Here is a 22564-nt window from a genome sequence, read left to right on the forward strand (position 1 = left end):
CTAACAGACCAAGTCCCTTGGTTCAGGGAACAGAAGCCACATACATGCCCATTGATTGCATCTCTTAATAAGAAGCGGTCTTACAAAGTGATGTTGGTACATATTGTTCTGGATTGGAGTTTATCTAGGTTCAGGACAAAATGAGAAAGAGTGAAATAGCTATATTGTTCTGAAAAAGAACATTTTTACAGGGCCTTCATGTTCTACAGAGTATTGTTTGGTGTTAGGGCATGAAGCTATGTCAGTGGAGGGTCAGGCTGGATGTTAGGAGAAGGTTCTTCATGGAGAGGATGATTGGGCTCTGGGACAGGCTCCCCGAACAATGATGACAACACCAGGCCTGCTGGAGTTTAAGAAGCACTTGGACAATGCTCTCAGACTTATGGTTTGATTTTTGAGTGGTCATGTGTGGACCCAGGAGTTGGACTTGATGATCCTTGTGAGTCCCATCCAAGTCAGGATATTATATGATTATGCAAAATTAAGGAATACTGAATTACAGGAGCTAAATCTAGTTAATGAGTTGCTTTTTTTTTTTTTTTTTTAATCTGCCAAAGAAGCAGAAGTGATTGAGAATAGATATATTTTAACAAAGTTATGTTAAAGTAATAATCACTCCTTCTGTAGTCAATTGAATATAAACAGTAATAAAGCATTGGTACAAAGCCACCTACCCTCAGCATCTGAAAAGGTATGAATCTACTCATACAACATTTGAATTTTCTCAGACACCAATCAGCCAAAGCTATACAGCAACCTGAATCAAAATGTTTCTAAACCTCACTGATAAAAGCCTGATACATTTAAAGAGCCTGTGAAGCTTGCCACTCATTTCAAAGGTGCCAAGATTTCACCCCAGGGGTCTAGCACATCGTGGCCAGTGACTGTGAATGAGCTTATTCACAGAGCAACCAGAGCTTGGGTGCGCCTGCTCCTTTCTGTGGTTGTTGTCCAGTACTTTCACACTCTGACTTTATTCACTGCCCTGGTCTCAAATTTAGATGCTGTGAGGGTTCAGCAGAGTAAAAATAATGCTTTCTTACATTAACACTGTACCTTTATATTACAAGAACACAGAGTAACCTAACACAGAGTAACTGTCGGTCTCTTTTCTTCTTCTGATAACCTGTTTTTTTAAAAATACACTCCCCTTCATCTGCTTTCCCAACACATAAAAACCTCCCTCTTCTTGGCATTCAAGGAAAAGTGAACATGGAAACAGAACAGTCAGGATCCTCTGGCTGCTTTTGATAAACCATTTTCTGCTAATAACTGTCCTACCCTTCAAGGTACCAAGGTCAGGTTGGAAAATAATCAGTACGGGAATAAGTTTTAAAATTTCTCTAGACACTTGAAAATTAAATTGTACAGATCATAAAAATATTTGATATGCTGACCTGAACGAGCACAAGGAGTTCTGCTTTTGTGTAGATCAGGCCACATGCTTGTGGCCACTCACAGCACGAGTGACAAAGCTTTCCGAGGGCATACTAGGGCAGCATTTAATGCTGTTTAGTTTATTTTGTATTCTTATCTCTTCCAATTATTTTTCCTCTTTGAGCAAATATACCATTTAGTTATCTGATGCCAGTTGGCCTTTGTGCAAATAACCTTTATGCATTAAATATTGCAGTCCTTGGATGGGGGGATCCTTTTTAGAGAGCAGTCTTGCTGAAACAATTGCTTTCATTTAGAATACCAATTAAATAAATCAAAACCTTATGCTCCTAAAACATATGCTAGATCAACATTTGTGCACACAAGCTTTACTTGTCCTGACTCACGTGTCCTGTTTATAGCCCATATAGGAACAGAATCACCTCAAAAACACCCATTCCACAGCTTCCCAAATGTCTCGTGACCTTTGAGAGGGTTGTTGGAAGCATTTAGTCTAACACTGAAGTGATCTTAATTGGGCACTGAGATATCAAGACAGAAAACAGGCACTCTGGCTTGGTAATGCACACCAAAGCAAAGCTGCCTTGAAGGAAGGGCTGTGCTTTGCAGTAGGTAATCATGCTTTCACAACTCTTTTAATCCTATGCCTGTCATCTTTTGGAGAGAGGAGCTGGTTCTTCGGAGTCCAGAAGGGAGAGTCAAAGCCAGGAGAGCACTGGACTTCCACAGTAACTCAGGTCTTATTGAAAGTCTTTCCTGCAAAAGAGCTTACTTCCCACGTGGAGCCCAAATCCATGATATGTGTTACAGCTACTGCAATGGAAGCAAGGTGGGAAGTGGAGGGAAATGCTAGTGAGAAAGAAAGTTCCATTAGCAGATTATTCTAACTCACTTAAAATCTCACTTTACTTATATCTCTCTACATATTTCTGTGGAAAGAATAGTTGGAAAGAATATGATAAAGCAAAATTGTCACAAGCAACAGTTTTTTAAACACTAAGGCACATTTGATGTGTGCAATATCCATTGCCCAGTCCTTTCCACCACAGGTTGAAAAAGTAGTAAAATGTTTTTTCATCCAGTGTGAACATATTCTCTTCTGTTACAGTTTTTAGCATAATTCTTTAAAAGAGTCTTCAAAAAAAAATAAATCTAAATAATTTAAAACAGTTTCTGAGAGCAGAAAGAACTACTGCGACCTACACAATAGCTTCTCATTGACTTATTTCTTCATATACTCCATAACTCTTGACAGATTTGTCTTTTTGAAAAACTAGCCATGTTGCCACTTGCCTTTCTCTTTGATAAATGTCCAAAGATTGTTGTTGTAAAAAATTAACTCTAAATCTTCTTCTATCTTGGAAAAATAAAAAAAGGAGGGGAAAAAAAACATTTGCTCGTGACATAGAGTTGCTCATAGGACAATGAAATGGTGCTTCCAGATTGGCATGCAGGATTAGGATTTGCTCATATACACTGAACTATCTGATTACCGCCAATGAGATTACTTATGTGAATAAGGCAAGCAGGATTTGACCTTAATATTGCATTTCAGGATCAAACAAATGGAACAAAAACTATGAGAAAGCAAGCCCGTATGTTAGCAAATATCTTCGATAACCATCAAAGTAAACATTTGCTATTTGTTTTTCATATTTAATGTTTTTGAAAAATCCTCTCCTTTTATAAATGTTTTCTAGCAAATATCACGTGCCTTCATACATACGTAACAAATGCAGAATCAAAATAGTATAATACTGTCTTCAAGTTGTCTGTTCCTTGAGCAAGTCAAGATAAGGCTTAATTAAGTTAAAACATTAATGAAAATACATACAGTTTTTTTTTCCTCTTTTCATTTTCACTTTCCTGTGAAAATGAGGAGATGTAAGTGACTTTAAATTATTAGGGAATTTTATGCAGTTTTCACCACACATTCTGTGAATTAGTATGCCACTTTTGGGAGGTGATAGCAATGAATAGCTCTTAATGAAAGCAGAGCACAGCAGATTTCCTTTGCATATGTTTTGCATATGTTTTTAATTGTACAACCTGCCTTATTTTAGCAGTACTTTACTATAACATTCTTAATTGCTTGCTGCATGCATTTCTTTTCAGATTCCAGGGTTAGAGGATGGCTACTTTTGGATTCTTACCTTCCTACATTTTTCCTTACTTGTGCATACTTACTGTGCATATGGCTAGGCAACAAGTTCATGAAGAACAGGCCTCCGTTCTCCCTCAGGGCTCACCTCATTGTATATAACCTTGGGATTACACTGCTCTCCATGTACATGCTCATAGAGGTAAGTGTTCTTCAATACAGCACAGCTGAGAATGGTGAGCAACGTACATTTTTTAGCAGAAATACCTTAGATGGTTTTGCTAGGAAAGTTGACATGAACGGTAAATTTAAGTAAATTTAACATCAAGAACAGTCCCTAAAAGCACTTTGCAATTGGGCAATGACTTGTAGAGTACCTTCCCTGCATTGGTCTCAGCATGTTTCAGCTGTCCTTCCTGAGCTACAGTTCACCCCTGAAGACAGCTGGCTGCTACTATGACAGTGTTTACAAGCTTGAAGATGAATCTGCAGCAGTTGCTGAGTTCAAATATGCCTACACCTCGTTATTCAGCATGCGTAAAAATTCCCAAGAATGGCTTTTATTTGTATGACTGCCTGTGAAGTAATTGTTCTTTGTACAAATGCCCATATTTAAATGTGAACAGATTCACATATGAGAGTAAGTACAGATTTATTTATGGTGTTGGCAATTCAATGTTATTTTTTGTGCTCTCCTGAGTACAAAGCTTCCATCATATAGTCAGAGAGTAGAAACATTAAGTAGCGGGCATGATAAAAACCTGCCACTTCAGCCAAGAGCAAGTCCTTTGGGGACTTGCAGGCTGAATATGGTCTCACAGATTATTTTCTGGGGGTTATCAGGAAGAAACACGCTTACATAAAATCAGGTTCCATTCATAACCAGAAGGGAGGTTTGAATGCATCTGACAAGTTCTATAATAGCAAAGGATTTGAGCAGCATTCCTCTGCAAAGATACGTGTTTTCACCTTCCTGTGTGAACAGAGCTGGCCTGAGAGTCAGTTTAAGACTTCTGAGGGTGAGACTCATGCCTCCAGCACCCAACACCTACAGGCCTTGACTGATAACAGGGCAAAGACCTGGTGTGCTGAGGCAGGCACAATTCATTCTCCTCTCCTGTAATGGAGAGGATGCATTTATTACTGCGTTTCAGCTCCATTCCCAACTTTCAACATTTGCCTGACTGATTTCAGATACTGGTTTATTCAGCTCTCCGTTGCAAGGGAGGCTTTTGTGGAATAATCCTAATTCCCAATGAGGCCCTGCCATTATTCCAGTATCATTTTCTCCCCTCTGCCAAAACTGTAGCATCTCCAACTGCTGACATTGCTGCTCTGCTTGCACAGCCCTCTCACAGCATTTCTTGCTTCCTGGGCTCTCAACCACAGCAGCAGCTTCTATGAAAATAACAAGGACTGACTGTTCCATCAACCGGACAAGAAACTTTGCTTTGTCCAGAAGCCAAACAGGACTCTGAAGATTTCAAGTTTTAAATTAATTTGAGCTAACAACCAGGTGAGTGGCCAGGTCAGAAGGCCAAACAGCAGTTTGTGCAAAGGACCAATTGTGCTACACAGTGCTTTTTCCTGGTCAAAGCCCCAGCTGGCTTCCACAATTGCATTGGGTGTCTCAGAGTGCAGGATGAGGTTCAGAGCAAAGGAGAAACAAGCACAATTGCTGGAAGGTTTTATGGTGCTGTACTGATTTTCCTCCAGAATTTAAATCAGCACTTCAATGTTTAAATCTCCATTCTGCTTGAAGGTATATGGATAGCTGTCTTTGGTAGTAAGACTCAATGGAAACGATTAATTGTATAGAAAACAAAAATACCACTCCCTTTCCCTTGCAGTTTGATTTGGCCTGCCACAAGCAAATGAACAAGCAAACAGAATTTTAGCAAGGATATGAATTGAGTTTTTTTTTGCCACCTTCATACCCTTGTAGGAACTGTGTTGAGCCAGCTCCCATTCAGCTGCCTCACTGCCCTTTCTTTCCCAAGGCTAACTTTGACGATTGTGGAGTTGCATGAGTCCTCCCTAAGTCCCTCCAGGCCTTGACTCTGTAGCTGGAGGCTGCTGGCTTACACCTCCAAGACCACAGCCAGGCATGGCTGGCAGTGCCTCCATGCTCCCCATTCTGCATTTGTCAGGAACCCATCGGGCATCACAGCTGGTTTATTACAGATGGCACAGCTGTGGACTGTCAGCCAGGCTGGTTGTACATTGCACAAGTCGCTCTTCCATAATAGTGGTTCTGTACTTTTTCACAGCCGATTTGTGTGGTTCCTATTCACAATTTTTCCTGTGAAGGAGCAGAGTGGGTGTTGAGACTTGCAGACCTACCTGAGGAGCTTGCACATCCCTGCTGAAGGGAAAAAGGCAATGATGAAGGCAGAAATCTTCTTCAGCAGTGAATAAGGTTACACTGACTCAACATTGTCTTATTCCTGAAGCCTGTCTCTCACCCCTGCTCCCTCTGTCTTTAATAGAAGGTAAGCTCTTTAAGGCAAGAGTTACCTATATTTAGAGCATTCTCCTTAGTGGTTTATGTAAACACAGTGGTTTCTTATGTAAACACAGCTGATCTCTCCAAGGAGTATGATTCAAGATTAATTCCTAATTAGAGAGATCTATAACAATGGCCTTATTCCTTCATCGTCCCACTGCACCTCCAATGCTATGGTCTCTGTAACAGAGATAAACATGAAATAATAAGCCCTATTATAGAAATTAACTACAAAGAACAGTTATTGGCATTGTTCTACTTGTCTCTTCTTGGTCTTGTTTACAAGTTGCCACATCTTGAGAGAGCTCCAGAATGGAGTGGGTGCTTCTTAGACATTCATGAGAAAAAGACCTATTCTGTGTCAGAGGTGCATCTCCAAATGCAGACTGTCCCATATGATAGCTTCAATAAGAAACATGATAAACCAACCAATAGGGAAACTTATACTGCAATTCTTACCTCCTCATTGTGCCTGATCTAGTTTAGCTGTCCCCTACAATCAAGTCATGCAACCTCAAGGCAAAAAGGCAAAGGTTATAGCAAGGACTCATAACAAAATTGCTAGATTTTTATGCCTCCAAAGGCAGACTTCCCTTTTGAGCCAGAGCTCTGTGCATTGCTCCATGGACATGAAACTGTAGCTCCATTAGCTTTGAGTCCAACCAATCTCTCAAGCACTTAAGATATGCCATTAGCATAAGGTCAGATTTCCCTATGATCCCTAAAAAGCAGAATCTCAAAACTCGTGTGTCAAGAATTTTGAAGGCCTCTTCAAATCATTTTGAAGGCCTCCTTGAAGAACAGTTTATTAGACCTTAATCTAGAAACCTGTGCTAGGCAAACAGATTTTTCTGAAGCCACCAAAGACACTTACCTTTTCCTGTTAATTGTAATGGAGAAGTGGAACACTTGTTTTTGGAATGCAGCTTTTTCCAAGTACCTGAAACTTAGACACATTTCCTGTGCTTAAATTAGGCAGGCTGCAGGTGCACTGCAGGAGGGTCAGAAGGTCAAATTCCCTCCCATCTTGTCACTATAAGAGAAAGCTGCATCAGACATTTGTTACTGGATGTGTACTCTTCTGTACCATTAAGTGTTAATAGACTCAGGTCAAACAGATCCAAGAGTTTCCACAAACATTGCCAAAAACCGTGCATAAAACAACCACTACCATTTTGTTTAATAAAAATCAAAACTTCTTTCAATTTCACTGAAAAGAAATATGCCTTTCTTCTACACAAATCTCTGCTTAATATTGTGAAAGTGCCAGCTATGCACAGAAAACCAGCTTAATGTGAAAAGCAATCAAGTATTTGCATATTTTAAAATGAATTCATGAGCAAGTCAACTCTCAGACCACACTCCAGAGACCCAATGTGAGGCACCAGAGGCCCAGATAAGGTATTGAAGTTTACCACAGGATGAGATCCTCATAACTTTCATACTTAATTAAACTTTGAAACAAAGCAGACCAATGCTGATCTCTGAATTAAGAAATTACTCATGTGATACTACTCTTTGTCATTAACAGGAAAAGACATAATCTCTACCAGGGTCTTAAGTTGCTTTCCCCAGCAGTAAGTATCACCTCTGCCCTATTTAAATTAAATCTTAGCTAGTCATCAAGCTCTCATCCAAGTCCTTGTGTTGATCAGGCACTAAGAAAAACAGGACAACGGCACCAACAGTCATATTAAAAAGGAGATCTAGAGATGTGTGTTAGCATACATTAGCATACATTAGTATACAGGTGGCATGGTATCTCAAGTGTTTGTATCCCCAGCTAGCTTCACAGAATTATTACAAATCCATAGGACTTGAGAACTGTAAACAAGAAACCATATCCATGTGGGGAAGCAGGACTTGCATGAGTGACCCATCAATCCAGAGCAAAAGTCGGAGTTTCCTGCTGGGTGCCAAAGGGAAAGAGCAGAACTGTACAGGTATTGCAAGCCCAGTGCATTAAGCTGTTTACTGAAGTCAGAAGATAATTCTTATACTTTGCACAGTGTGCAAAAACAAACAAACAACCAAAAACCATCAAGTTTACCTCCACTTTTCCTGTTTCTAGGAGCTAAAATTTAAACCCACAGTAAGTCTGAAGATTCTCAAGTACAGTAATGACGTGGAAGTAGATCCATAGGTGCCAACATGATGTGAGGATTCCTAAGAGTGCCAGGATTGCCTTCTCTGTATCCTCTGATAGAGCAAGGAAGGGCAAAAGCACAATACTTGTACAATCAGAGCCACAAGGCACCATTTTTATCTTTCTATATGATATAACTGAGATGACATCTCACAAATGACTAGAAAGGTCAATATGATGCCAGAATTTACGATAACAGTGGGAAACTGAAACAAAACAAAAATAGAAGGAACACTTAAATTCTGTTTGATTCTATTTTATTATAATGGCTGAAATGAGAAAGATTTAATTCCTAACAGTGCAAAAGATAGAGCAAGTAGAGCTTGAGTAGCAGCAGGTCCAAGTAAGGTTTTAAAAGTGCAAGTGAAACAAAAAATCGTAGTTTTGCACTGTCCTGGAATTTTGCTAGCAAAATCTATAGATTAACTTCAACATGAGTTGTTTTTGTTTGTTTGTTTGTTTGTTTGTTTTTGTTTGTTTGGTTGTTTTTTTGTTTTGTTTTGTTTTGTTTTTTGTTTGTTGTTTTTTTGTAGTTGTTGTGTTTTTGTTTGTTTGTTTTTGTATTAAAAAAAATGTAGTAAATGGTTGTTTAGAAGTTAAGTAAATTTACCAGAGAAGCAAGGAATGATTCTGGACCCATAAGGACTGGTGGCTTCAAAGATTTCCTTTGAAGTATTTCTTTAATTAGGACAGCAGTACAACCTCAAACTTGGGGAGTAAGAAGAAAGGAACAAAGTGAGAAAACCGAAGAAATTAGGTAGACTTTTCAATCATTTGAAGAAAGAGAGGAGTGAGAAAAAGAAAAACTGAACAGCAAAAGGTCACTGAGAATGTAGTGCAAAGCAGTGAAATGTAAGGACAAAAGTAAAAGTTTATTTGAGTAAGAACTCACTCTGGCTAGAGTTACATTCCCAGGTAACCCCTGCATGGAGGCCAGCTGTACACACTGCAGGTCAGGATATCTTACCCCGTCATTGTATTACAGTGTTAGCCAATCTTTTCTCTGGGCCATTACACTTTTAATTATTGGACCTCTAACTAGACCAGTAGAGAGCCTTTCCAAGGAATAGCCCAAAGCAGGCCCTTTACGTTTCTGTCTCTATGAAAAATCTCAGCTGCATCTTAAAGAGAGTCAGCAAAAAAAAAAATAATTGTGAAAAATCTTGTGGGCTTATTTCCCATTCAGCATGCATTTCTTGTTTGGCAGGATGACGTCGTGAGCTAACACTACATTTGGGAAAACAGAGGCATTGACCAAGGGGCAGGATTGCAACCAGGCTCCTTGAATACCTCAGTCCTAAACTGAACAGTCTAGTTCAAGATGCTTCCCAGTAGGGTTTATAGTGTTGCCAGACTACAGTTTGAGATCTTCAGGATGCAACAGCAGTTATCTGGAAACACGGGCTATTCTGCATCTCAGCTATCCATCCAAGATCTGGGATTATACCACAGTTCTTGGAGGCTTGTCTAAAAATGGGCAACCTACATAGACAGATATTCTGCAATTAATACTGTTCATAAATGATTTTACAGTTGAGTTAATGATAAACCAAGAATGATTAATAGTATCGTCTACTATTTGCTTATTGTATAAAAGTGCGATTGCCCCCAGTAGCATTGCAGCATGCCTTCATCCTCTGTCACTTGGGGATAACAAATCAGATTTTGCAAATGTTTGGAACTGAGCCGTGCTACAGTCAGGGAGCTCAATTCTCTCTTTAAAACCTGAAAAAGGAAAGTAAGGTGAGACCAGGATCTAAAAAGAGAGGTGCCTCTCTATCTAGACACTAATAATTTTCTGAGGTGAATTCACAAAGAAAAAAAAAATCAAAAAATGGCAAAAAAAAAACAATATAATTCCTACTGCCTTTCTGAGTCACTGACCTGAGCCTTTGCTCTGACTCCTCTTCCTTGGGATCTGACCTGCAGTTTACTGCTTCTAGGACTGTTTTTGCTGAAGTAGAAAAAACTAGGGAGGAGATGCCATTTACAAGGGCTAACAAGAATGTCCTACAGTCAAGGAAAATATGTGATTCATGGCACTGCAAGTTAGACCTTTCTTTCCATTACATTTGTCTCCTGAGTTAGTTTAGCAAGACCTCCATTGGTCTGAGAGCTGGCGTGCAAGCAAAAACACAATAAAATACCATATAAGTAATAATGCTAACCTGCTCCAATTTGTCACCAGTGCTCATCCTCTTGCTCTGAACTTTTGAGAGTAATTCAAAGTATTTGTTTTATCTTCCCCTTCTGAACTGTTTCGCTGATATTGAGGTGTTTCAGGTGCCTATTTGGGATAGCTCTGATATGGAAAAATCAAGGCAGATCAAGCTACAGATTACAGTCATGAACCAGAAATCAAAGGGGATCTTTCTGGAGGTCTGCAAACACCAACCCTCTTTCTGGGTACTCTCAAAATATTCTGAATGTTTTACAAGGCTTACTCATCTCTGAGGTGCTGGTGCCTCATCCTCTATCTTTCTCGTGGCCTGGGACCAGGGGCAACGTGTTGTTCTAGGCATTTTCTCTGTGAAAGAACCCAACATGCGCAGTGCTTTTTCCACAACTCAAAGACCACAAAGAAATTGCACTCAGTAGAAATGTAAATGTCCATTCAGAAAAACACACTGCTTTCCTTTCTGGCCTACCTGGCCTAGAGGACAACAGCAGGAACAGGTTGCAGCTGTGAGGTTCTGAGGCTGAAAGCCTGAAATGAGCAGGACACAGGCCCCTAAGTTCAGGCTCTTGGTGCTTAGCTTGCTGTTGAGCAAGGTGAGATGCTTTGGCACCATCTTCTGGAACTTGCTGGCCCTGGAATTTCATAGAGGAGCCAGCTCTCATTCCTGGATGATGTGATTCCCAATTAAGAAGAAAAGAAAAAAAAAAGAAAAAAAAAAAAGTAAAAATAATAAAAAAATGCATTAGACTGCTGTAGTGAAGCAACCATTGTGAATCTTCATTCTCTTTATACTTGATAAGGAAAGGTCATTCATTGGTGTAACAATTGCAATCTATTGAGAACACTAGAGCAACAGCAAAATACAAAACGTCTACTAGGGAATAGGATGTTGCTACTTAGCAGAATTTTTCCACAGGGAAGCATTTTCTTCTTTACATGATCCGTATGCTGGGGTGCATCAAGCACGGCATTGCTAGTCCGTCAAGGGAGGTGATTGTCCCTCTCTACTCTGTGCTGGTCCAGCCTCACTTCGAGTACTGCGTGCAGTTCTGGGCACCACAGTACAAAAAGGACATTAAACTGTTGGAGAGTGTCCAGAGGAGGGCGACGAAGATGGTGAAGGGACTAGAAGGGAAGACATATGAGGAGCGGCTGAGGGCACTGGGCCTGTTCAGCCTGGAGAAGAGGAGGCTGAGGGGGGGACCTCATCGCGGTCTACAACTTCCTTATGAGGGGGAGTGGAGAGGCAGGTGACCTATTCTCTGTAAACACCAGTGATAGGACCTGCGGGAATGGTTTTAAGCAGAGGCAGGGGAAATTTAGGCTGGACATCAGAAAGAGGTTCTTCACCGAGAGGGTGGTTGCACACTGGAACAGGCTCCCCAGGGACGTAGTTACTGCACCAAGCCTGTCTGAATTTAGAAAGCGATTGGACTGTGCACTTAGTCACATGGTCTAAACTTTTGGGTAGACCTGCGCAGTGCCAAGAGTTGGACTTGATGATCCTTATGGGTCCCTTCCAACTCGGGATATTCTATGATTCTATGATTCTTTGATCCGTTTTTCCAAATAGCATCAAACAATGCATGTGTTAATATTAGCCAGGTTGCCAAGAATGCAAAACATCCAAAGGAATGTTTTCTAGGAAGATAATTTGTATTTTTAAGGGGGAGAAAGAGGATCTCTCATCTCTTTATTGTATCCTGCACTTACACAATCACTGCATGATAAAACATAGCACAAGTTCTGTAGCATCATGAGAGTGCTCAGCATGTGGAAGGGAACATAAATGAACCACTAAAAGTAATGTATGAGTTTGGTATCATAGCAATAGAGCACTAGTAACTGGATGTCTTGTGTCAGGTTACCAGCTTCTGTTCCAGATATGCAGCTGGCTCATTTGATACCATTAGGTAACCTGCTTTCATTCCACATCACAGATAGCCAACATGAAAGTCATGTTCTGGGATCACCAAGATGCCAAAAAGCATTCTCTGCCTTCCAAGTTTCACCACCAACTTTTTATTACGGAGTTAGCCAGAAATCTTAAAAAGTATCTTACAAAGCAGAGTAGTCAAAACTCAAAGTGGATTCTCCTGTTTTCCCTAAAGGAGATGAACACCATACAAGTCACCTACTATGGAAAGCTGACATGTCAGAAAAGCCAACATGAAAGAACAAGGTTAAGACACTCAAAATAGATTTTCACACTAAGCTGCTGGCTGTTGAAACACAGATACAAATCAGAGGGAATTTTTCTGCCAAGTGAAATGACTGGGGAATAGGCACATGATATGATATGCAAATCTGGCATTTATATAGGGCCATGGAAGAACAAACAGAAGAACAAATTAAAGAAAAAAAAATGCAGCTAGGTTGTGATATTCTTACCCCAGATTTTTCTCCCTGTTTGCATGGTGTGATGAATTACAGATTTTTGAAATGCCAAGTTAAAAATCTATGATACTGAAATGAAATTATATATATTGTTTAAGTTTCTGAGCCTTTAAGAGTTCTCATCTCATTTTTGAGAGCTATGAATGGAATTCTTGAAACAGTCTTGTGAGCAAGCCAGTTCAATATAGCACCAGCAGGAAAGTTTCCAAACCTGTAACAACAACAAAAAAAAGATTTTTGAAAAAGCAGTCTATTGTAATCATATACAAGTCAGAAAATTTGTAAAGCAGACAAATCAAAAGATTTCAAATGGCTTTTTTTTTTCTATTAAATTTTTGTAATTTAATGTTTCAGCTACCATACCAGAGGGTTTTGTGAGATTTGATATTTTCATGGGAAGAAAATGAATTAGCTACTAAGGAATGCCAAAAAAAAAAGATTGAAAAAAGGGAAAAAAAAAAAAGTTTCCACAATGAAAGTTTCCACCTGAAAAAAACAACAACAAAAACCTACACAATAACAGACTTCCAAAGATGCATGAAAAGGAAAAATGAACAAATTCTACCAATTTAAACATAATAAAGGTATAAATTTACAGTTACAGAATGCATTAGAATGAACCAAGTGAAACTGAGATATCGAAAGTACTGTTTAAACTTACATACCTCTCACAAGGTAGAATTGTTTAAAAGCCTAAGATAAAAAATATAGGCACATTATATCATAAATGTAGATTACAAAAGATTGTGTCAGATAAGAACACAACAAATTGCGGACGTTCTTACTTTAACAAAGCAGTAGACTCCATTTATGATAATAATTTACAGTTCCTCAGTAAAAGCAGGGGAAGAGTTCCTTTCTAGTCCATGACGTTGCTTTTTACAAGAAGGGAAAGGCAGTCATCTTTTCTCCTTTATTTGTTTTCAGGATTTTGAATTTTTAGAGGGCACAGCTTCAACTCCCTACAATCACAAGGGCTAGAGATGGTACCACTACTACCATTTCCCACCAATAAAGCTGCGAGGCTATCATAGTTGCTGTCAGATAACAAAACAGCAAGAGGCAATATCATTTACTTCCTCTGCAGAACTGTCCACAGAGGTTTCTGGCAGAGCTGTTAATGCTTGTGTTTGAGGCCATATGTTACCAAAGCTCCCAGATGGAGTTCAGGATGCTGACTCCAAATGAGCTTCTGATACCCCCACGCTGCTTGACCTTGCTGCTTGGCTCCTAGCCAAGGCCAAGATGACAACTCCATTTTCTTCAGCATTTCTCAAGCAACAAGGCAGAGTTGAGAGCAAATCTTCAATAACAGCCCATCAACAATGCTGTACCTGCCTATTCCAAAAGTCGCAGTCTCTCAGGGATCTCTTAGTCACTTCTGATTGGAGGGAATATCCAATGCAGGAGAGCACACAGGAAAGGCACCAAGAGGAGCCATCTGTAAAAACAACTGTGCAGTAACATCTCCCTGAACATTGCTCCTGAAGCTGCTGCATATTGCCAGCTGCAGCACAGGCACAGATCTGTACACCTCCTTCTACCCAGAGGACAGAAAAAGCCCATGCATTTGGGACTGGAAACTACCCTTTCCCACTCAGCTGATTTTTGAAAGATGGGAGGGAAACAAAGTGCCATACCTAGGAGCTTTAACCCCCTTCTCCTCAGCATCTCTGCAGGTTAAGCAGGGAGAGAAGTCCGCAAACTCCAGCCCTGCATGCTTGCAAGCACAGCACACGCTTGGCTAAACACATTGTGATCTCAGCTGCACTGAGCATTTGCTTGGGGACCTCCAGACAGGTTTTGCTGTTGGATTTTTGCTGTTTTCGGACCGCAGTCCCATCCTGTTTGATTTTGTGACCTCTGGCACACTCTGTAGATGAATGCACTGAAACGGGGTCTGCTCCAGAGGAGTGGTTTTGTTTCAGTTCTCCGATAGCAGCCATCTAAAACACCTATGTATTGTCTCTTCATCTCTCTCTCTATATATATACACACACAATCTAAAAGATACTCCACTGATTATTTTGGCCGCAGACAGACACTAAATATGTTGGAAATACAGGGACAATTGTATGTGATTCAGAGAAAAAGTAATAGAGAACTTTGGCTTTCTAGGTCTTTGGTTTTGTTTGTTTGGTTTTTGTTATTTTAATTTGAATTTATAATATACATTCTGACTTATTTGCTAATTCTGTAGATCCAAAGAAATTATTGCTCTTAATATGTATTTACTCTAGGAATTAATTCAATATGATCACTGAGAATAAATCTACTTTGCTTTATATAGTCTGTCACACTTTGTTAAGCACAGGAGACTTTTTCAGTCTCAAGTGGAGGGGAAGGTCTGTACAGACACCAATACACACCTTCCCCTGAATGTAGTGCCAGAGTCAAAAACAACACATGCCTCACAGCATCTTGCAATGCTGCTTACAGTGTAACTCTGCAGTGTACTTCTCCCACCATACCTTGCTGCACCCTCTGCAGACCCCAGAACATGAACTGCCACTTGGCCACAGAAGTACTTTTCACATATTCAAGTAAGGAAGTCACTTTTAAAATCTCTCAACTCTACTTCATAGTGTTGTTGATTGGCAAAATACTATGCTGCCCGAAAGAGCTGCCAGTTGCTTTAGGTAATCATTACTATAAAAACATTCCACATCAAAAGCCCCCCATATGGCTTTCCAGATACCTTCTGCTTCATCACAGCATGGTAGCATTGCTTTGTCTGCTTCCCAGTATGACATGGACAAAGTCTCAGAAATTACTTTTGTGTCTGTCATTTTCTCCACTCAGCACCACGCACGCTCTCTTCTCTTTCTTCCTGCATTTACAAATAAAGGATAAAGTGATGTATATGTGGCATAAAGAAATATTTCTCCTCTTGCACTACTTTAGATTTACATTTGTTTTTTTTTTGCTTGTTTGGTACCGAGGATTTTTCTCAAGGATAGGAAGGGTTTTGCACTAGTAGAGCTGTGAAGCTCTGTTCATTCTGCTGCAGGATCACTGCACTAAGTAACAAGAAATATTTGTGGATGCCTTGAAGGCTCTAAAGCAAGAGGAATGTAAAAGGTGCACCGTGTCAGTGTGTATTTCCAATAGAATGTGAAACCTTTTCCATTGCAAAGGGGAAGATATTAGCAAGTTGTCTGGTCTAAGAGCATCGGTTCATGGAACTAATGGGAACCTACAATGTTCTCATGCTATTTAAAAAAAAATCAGAACAGCTTGTCCTGGTTTCAGTTAGAACAGAATTTTCTTCCTAGTAGCTGGTGGAATGCTGTGCTTTGGCTTAGGATGAGAAGAGTGCTGATAACACCCCGATGTTTTAATTGTTGCAGAGCAGTGCTTATACCAAGCCAAGGACATCTCAGCCTTTCGCTCTGTCCTGCCAACAGGCAGGCTGGGGGTGCAGTAAGAGCTGGGAGGGGACAGACCCAGGACAGGTGACCCAAACTAGCCAAAGGGGTATTCCATACCATCTGACGTCATGCTAAACAATATATAGGGGTGGCTAGCCGGGGGGAGGGGGCCGGACTGCTCAGTTAGGCTGGGCATCGGTCAGTGGGTGGTGAGCAATTGCATTGTGCATCACTTGTTTGTACACATTATTAGTAGTAGTACTATTATCACCATTGTATTATTATTATTATTATTATTATTATTTTCCTGTCTTATTAAACTGTCTTTATCTCAACTCACAGGCTTCACTTTCCATTTCTCTCCCCCGTCCCAGAGAGGGAGGGGGAGGGTGAGCAAACGGCTGCGTGGTGTTTAGCTGCTGGCCGGGTTAAACCACGACACAGCTAAAGGAGAACTACTTTGTTTATGAATGTAATTGCTGTGTTTTCTGTTCCAGCTCATCCTTGCCACATGGGAAGGAGGCTACAACTTGCAGTGCCAGAACCTCCACAGTGCAGGGGCGGCCGACATCCGGGTGAGGCACAGCAGCAGCTCAGCCCCAGCACCTACAGCCAGCCTTCCTTCCCTGTGCTGCGGTGCAGCACTTCCACATGCACTGCGGGTGCACTGATGCCATCAGGGACAGCTTTAGCATGAGGGTGTTATCAGAGTGGCCTGATAGCTGGTAGCAAACAAGCAGAGTTAGGCTTTTTATTTAGTACAGAGGCATTCTGATCATTGAAAGCGTGACAGGGAGTATTTTTAAAAGACGTATTTCAAGGTCTGTGGTCAAAAGAGTGGTGCCTGACTATTAAAACAGACAATATGGATCCATTAAGAACTCGGAAGAAAAATCCATTACCTGCAATGTTGGGCTCTAGCTGGAAATATATTTGAGCTCAACTCTAAACGTTGGAAAACTTCAGAGCCATTCTCCTGCCTTGGCTCATCTCTAGTTTCAACCCTTATTGCATCACAGCAATTCCATGTAGTAACCCTTTATCGTTCCCCCTTTCAGGCTTGTTTTCCAGATAACAATAGAGCTCAAGGGCTGAAAGACTGGATAACACACAATTTTCCCCAACCTTCAAATTCTGTCTGTGTTTTAGCAAAGAAGAGGTCAGTTAAGTGCCTTTTCCCATCAACAAAAGGTTCCCCCCCCTCCTCCATTTTAAATAACTGTTTTTAACTGCCCTGGGACGTATCCTGAGCTCTGATAAACCATTTCAGCCTTAGAGGAGTTACATTCCAGTGAGCTGAGTGTCAAACTTGGATTATTTAAAAAAAGAAGCTGCCTGTGTAACCTGTTCAGCGTTAAGAAGCTACAAATGATATCATCCTTAAAATAAACTGTATCCCTGATTCAAAAAAGCAGAACAATTAGAAGACCTACCCTCAAGTTTATATTTTCTTAAACTGTATTTAATTATATATTTAGACAATCCCATTTTAAAACATGATGAATTTTCTATACACTGCCTCTTCAAAGAGGAAATAAAATTGAAGCCAGAGCTTGTATTCCTCCTTCAGTGGGACAGTGATGCCTTTGGGGGAATTGTGTGCTTAAAGACTAATGAAGTATAACGATAGTTAAGCCCTGTTATGGACAGGTATTGATCTCCTGCTGCTTTGTTCTTGCTCACACAGGTAGCCAAGGTGCTGTGGTGGTATTATTTTTCCAAAGTAATTGAATTCATGGACACTATCTTCTTCGTACTGAGGAAGAAAAGTAGCCAGATCACCTTCCTCCATGTTTATCACCATGCCACCATGTTTAATATCTGGTGGTGTGTCCTGAACTGGATACCCTGCGGGCAAAGTAAGTCTCTGTTCACTTCATCACCTGGGGTGTGAATCACCTGCTGCTTGGGGGGAATTGCACCACCATGCAAAGCAAGTGCTTCACTGTGCTGCTGTAGCACAGCACCATTAAGGTTCACAGCCTCTTTCAGAATTGCAGCACAGTTGCAGATCTCAGTGAAATTAAAAGCATAGTTAGAAGTACAGGGCAGAAAAAAGTCCTGAGCACTAGGCCCTGGATTTTCCACTTAGCTGCCACAACCTCTTAGATTTACATTTCTTCAAACCACTTTTAGACAGGGTAACGCTCCTGGTTGGTACAGAAGAGTGATCATATATAAAATCTACGTCAAAAGCAGACGTAGAATGAAATCATGACCCTAGTGAAGTCAATCAGAACAGCATTTTTACACATCTCACACAGAATCACAGAATGTTAGGGAGTGAAAGGGACCTTGAAAGATCATCTAATCCAATCCCCCTGCTGGAGCAGGAAATTTCACGCCTATATGCATCAATCTGTTATATTCTGCTTTGGCAAGATACTCCACTTACACAACCATGAATTAAAATACAAGTAGTTTTGTTTTGGGATTGTTTTATTTTGGTTTTGTTTTGTTTTTCCAATGAGATTGCTGTGCCATTAGACAGCTGTTGTAAACAAAAAGGGTTTTCTCCCACATCAGGGATTGTTTTTAACAATTACTAGTTCGTATCTTTACATAGCAAACAACATTTTAAGTTATCTATGTTACAAAGTTACTTTAATCTTTAAAACTTACATAAATTTATGCTTGTGATAGAATCAACCTAAGGGCCCACAGCAGGCCAAACTAAATCAACATTCCTTCAAGCAAACGTGGCAAAAAGCAAAACTATTTCTTGAATTCTGAACAGGACAGCCAAAACTAATGGGTACTGTCTTATTTTTCACACTGAAGTAGTAGAAGCATCAGACTTCCTTGGCTCATCACACTTTGGGTGCCATGTTTCACAACAGTAATCTCTAAGTGTCTTGGGTCTAAGAAGCTATTTAAATAGCCATCATCTTCCCCATTGAGGTGGGGAAGTGCCACAGGCTGCTCACTTGGTATCTGCATACCAACAAAAAGCAGAGAACTATTTCATGTATCTCATAACACATACTTTTCCAGGGCTTCATACAACTGGAGGCTTTCCGCAGCTTTGTTATCGGAGTTGAGAAGAAAATTGGTTTTCCTAACTTTAAGCTGTTAAATGGAATCACCCCGGTCCCCAGAAATATTTTGTAAGGCAATTTGTTGCAGGGATTTTTCGGTATCAGAAAGCAGGATTGCCATTTGTTCGTACTTGTTTTGGCCAGCACAAAGTCCAAGTAAATTACTGTTCTAGGTAGAAGCAGAGATCAAGGATTTCACAGTAGCTACAAGCTGTTTCTGTAGAGGGATAAACTCAATGGAGCAAAGTTAATAGAAAGCACACAAACCTGTGTGTCTGAAAATAATTCCCACACTTTGCACTCATTTTTTGCTATTATGATTAACAGCGTGGAAAAACAGTAGTCCAGTAATTAATCAATAATTATTCAGTAATTAATCAGCGGAAAAATCAAAACCAGTCGTGAGACCATCTCATTGTTGTCAAGCACTGCTATCAAACACATGGTCATACATCAGATAGACTAGTGCTGGTGCTTCTCAGTACTCTGTAAGGTACAGAGGGCAATTCTTTCACTCTCAATCCAGTATTTACTAAGTGCAGCTAATGAGAGTGGCAAGGTGCGACAACATTCTGGAAATCATTCTGTGAATCTGCATCTAGCAGAAGAGCCCCTGAAGAAAGCGAGAGCAATGCTCAAATAAAGTCACATGAAGCAAGTTTCATTCAGAGGCTGACTAAAGCTCTTACTACTACATCAGAGGAGACCAGGTGCCACCTAGGGTGCAGCAGCAGTAATCCACAGCACAGAGTGAAAACTTAATGTATTCAGGAGGCACTGCTAGCAGCAATATCTTCTAATTTTTTAGCAGTTGGTGATATAAAATGTTTTCTGTGTTGAATGTTCATAGGTTTCTTTGGGCCCACTTTGAATAGCTTTATCCACGTGCTCATGTATTCTTATTATGGACTGTCAGTCATCCCTTCTATGCGCAAGTATTTGTGGTGGAAGAAATACCTCACTCAGGCACAATTGGTACGTATCTACATTACTCCCATTTTTAACGGACAGAAGTCCTTCAGAAACGTCAGAGAGGGCAAAACAAACGATAGACAAACAGTCATTTGTAGAATTAAGCCAGTTAGAATCCAGTTACAACAAAGCTATCATGCACAGTAATTCACTAGTACAGCCCGGTAAAATTTAATAACTGAAATAATGCTTGCAACTATTTTCTACAATGCAGTAGAAACTCTGCAGTCCGTAAAACTCCATTAGTTTTGATCTCCTGTGTAGAAAATGGATGCTGCTTAATCATGGTAAATGGACTACTGATTAAAAAGGTGTGAAAGCTATCGACCATGTAAAACGTTAAAAAGATACACTGCACACTTAAATGGCTGTACAGTTTGAAAAACTCGTTCAGTGAAGAAAATCAATAAGTCACTTCAAACAAGAAGTGTAACTGTGGTACAACTATGAAACACAAGATGATATAAACAGCTCTTAGACAACAAGACAGAGCAGACTTCTAAAAGTCTGTTCCAGCAGCTTCCATATACAAAGAACAGAGTCATGCCAAATGCTATCAACAAAATGCAAGGCTTGATATGAAAAAAAAAAAAAGCATTCTCTTCACTTTTTTAATCTTACAACCTGTGCATCTCATTTGGGAGTTTGCAGTGAGCTTAAAAATGCCTCTGCAGAATTGTTTTTTAGGTAATGCCTCTTATCTGAGCTGGGATCACCCCTGCAGCTAGAACAGGCTGCCCAGTTTACATGTAAGTGCACCCGAGCTTGCTGGACTGAGGGCACCCTCAGCTGGTGAGCAAGAGACAGATACAGCAGAATTGGCTGGTATTGCAGTCCAAAATACTGTCAACCCTCTTTCTCCACCCCATTTTTTTGCTTAATTTGTCCCCATCTTAGCTCTGTCAGTGCTAGTGCCCTCCTACTACACTTCTCACTCCTGGGATTTCTATTTTTCTGTTCAAACTTGAAAAGCCATTGCCTCGAGTCTTCAGAGTTTCTCAGGTTTCTGCCCAATAACAGAGGCAACACTGTACCTGGCATGACACAGCCTAGAAGGTGTAACAACCCCTGTTAAAACAGCTTTCATTTTGCCAACAATTTGCCTAGAACCTCTTATTTATAGGAATATCCCACCCCTTTGTGTGTTGTTTTTTGTTTGTTTGTTTTTTTAAGATGTCACAGGAGCACCTTTTTAACCTTACCCTCACAATGCATTCACTTCATTGTTCATTGAAGGAAGAGCTTTCAATGTGGGGGGACTGAGCAGAAAAAAATAATCTTTTGTATGTCTGATTTTGTATAGAGGAAGTAGATTTAATTCAAGTTGTATTACACACTGAATCTTTATCACTTCTGTCAGTGGCCACCAGCATTTAGTAAGTCCAGTGCTTGCGCTGGATAAATGTATGCAAGTGTCCTGGCATTTCTGTTTGCATCTGCACTGGGATAAACTACCAAAAATTAGCTTTTCACTGTCTAGGTTTAATTTTTCTGTTTCTTTTTCTTTTCCAAGGTAGTAAGAGTGTTCCAGCTTAATTGATTATTTACTGCTGTTATTGGGTTTTGCTGCCTCCTTCAGGAAAGTAGCTCTGGGGTTTAAACAAGTTGGAAACCAAGGCAGCTGCCATGCTGCTCTTTGAGACTATCTAGTGATGCAGAGGTAGTAACAGATTGCAAGTCACTTCTCTGTTCCAGAATGACCACAGGCTTTTAGGAGATGCGTCAAACAAACTGTCAAACACCAGGACACCAACATATTAAAAAAAGCTTGGGATAAATCAGAGATAAAAATCTATTAGCAAGAGCGTAAGAATTTTGAACATACTCAATAGAGGAGAAACATGAGTTTCTTTATGTGTTGTCCTTACAGGATTACAGGATTACAGATTCATTACAGGAGCATCAGGGCCAGTGGGGCTGGTTTAATCAGTAAACAGACCCTCAGCTGTCATAAACTAGTGTTCATTCACATTCACATACTAGTGTTCATTCCATTCACATGGTTCAGAAAGGGAGAGTGTTCAAGGATACTCAAAATTTCAAAAGGGCAGAACTAGGTAGCATTGTTATATTTGATTTAGCTAGTACCAACCCTTTTTTCTCAGTAAATATTTATGCATGATCTGTCTTCTCCAGATCCAGTTTCTGCTCACTATTGTGCATACACTCAGTGCAGCTGTGAAGCCATGTGGATTTCCATTTGGCTGCCTCATGTTCCAGTCTTCCTACATGGCCACACTGGTCATTCTCTTTGTAAACTTTTACATTAAGGTAAGGAGTCTATCCAAAAGGATTGGTGATCCAAAATGGTGGGGGGGGGGGGGGGAAAGCAAGCTTTTTGCATAGTGGTCTTGACACAGACCACATACAAAACATATACAACAAACCTCAGTACCTAAATGTTTGTGTTCACATAGACATGTCAGGTAAGACTAATAGATGCAGTAGTGTCTCCA

The 22564-nt window shown here is 40.2% G+C and overlaps 1 protein-coding gene across 1 annotated transcript in view; it reads left to right on the forward strand.

Moving 5' to 3' along the window:
- Positions 1–22564, forward strand: part of ELOVL2 (ELOVL fatty acid elongase 2) — a 46841-nt gene that overhangs the window by 20747 nt on the left and 3530 nt on the right. Inside the window, exons 3-7 of the mRNA XM_084511663.1 lie at positions 3514–3701; positions 16596–16673; positions 17786–17957; positions 19987–20111; positions 22245–22379. Of these exons, the coding sequence (XP_084367789.1) occupies positions 3514–3701; positions 16596–16673; positions 17786–17957; positions 19987–20111; positions 22245–22379 (698 nt within the window). The remainder of the gene's footprint in view (positions 1–3513; positions 3702–16595; positions 16674–17785; positions 17958–19986; positions 20112–22244; positions 22380–22564) is intronic.

The sequence above is a fragment of the Aythya ferina genome (assembly GCF_964211825.1).
Source record: "Aythya ferina genome assembly, chromosome: 2".
NCBI lineage: Eukaryota > Metazoa > Chordata > Aves > Anseriformes > Anatidae > Aythya > Aythya ferina.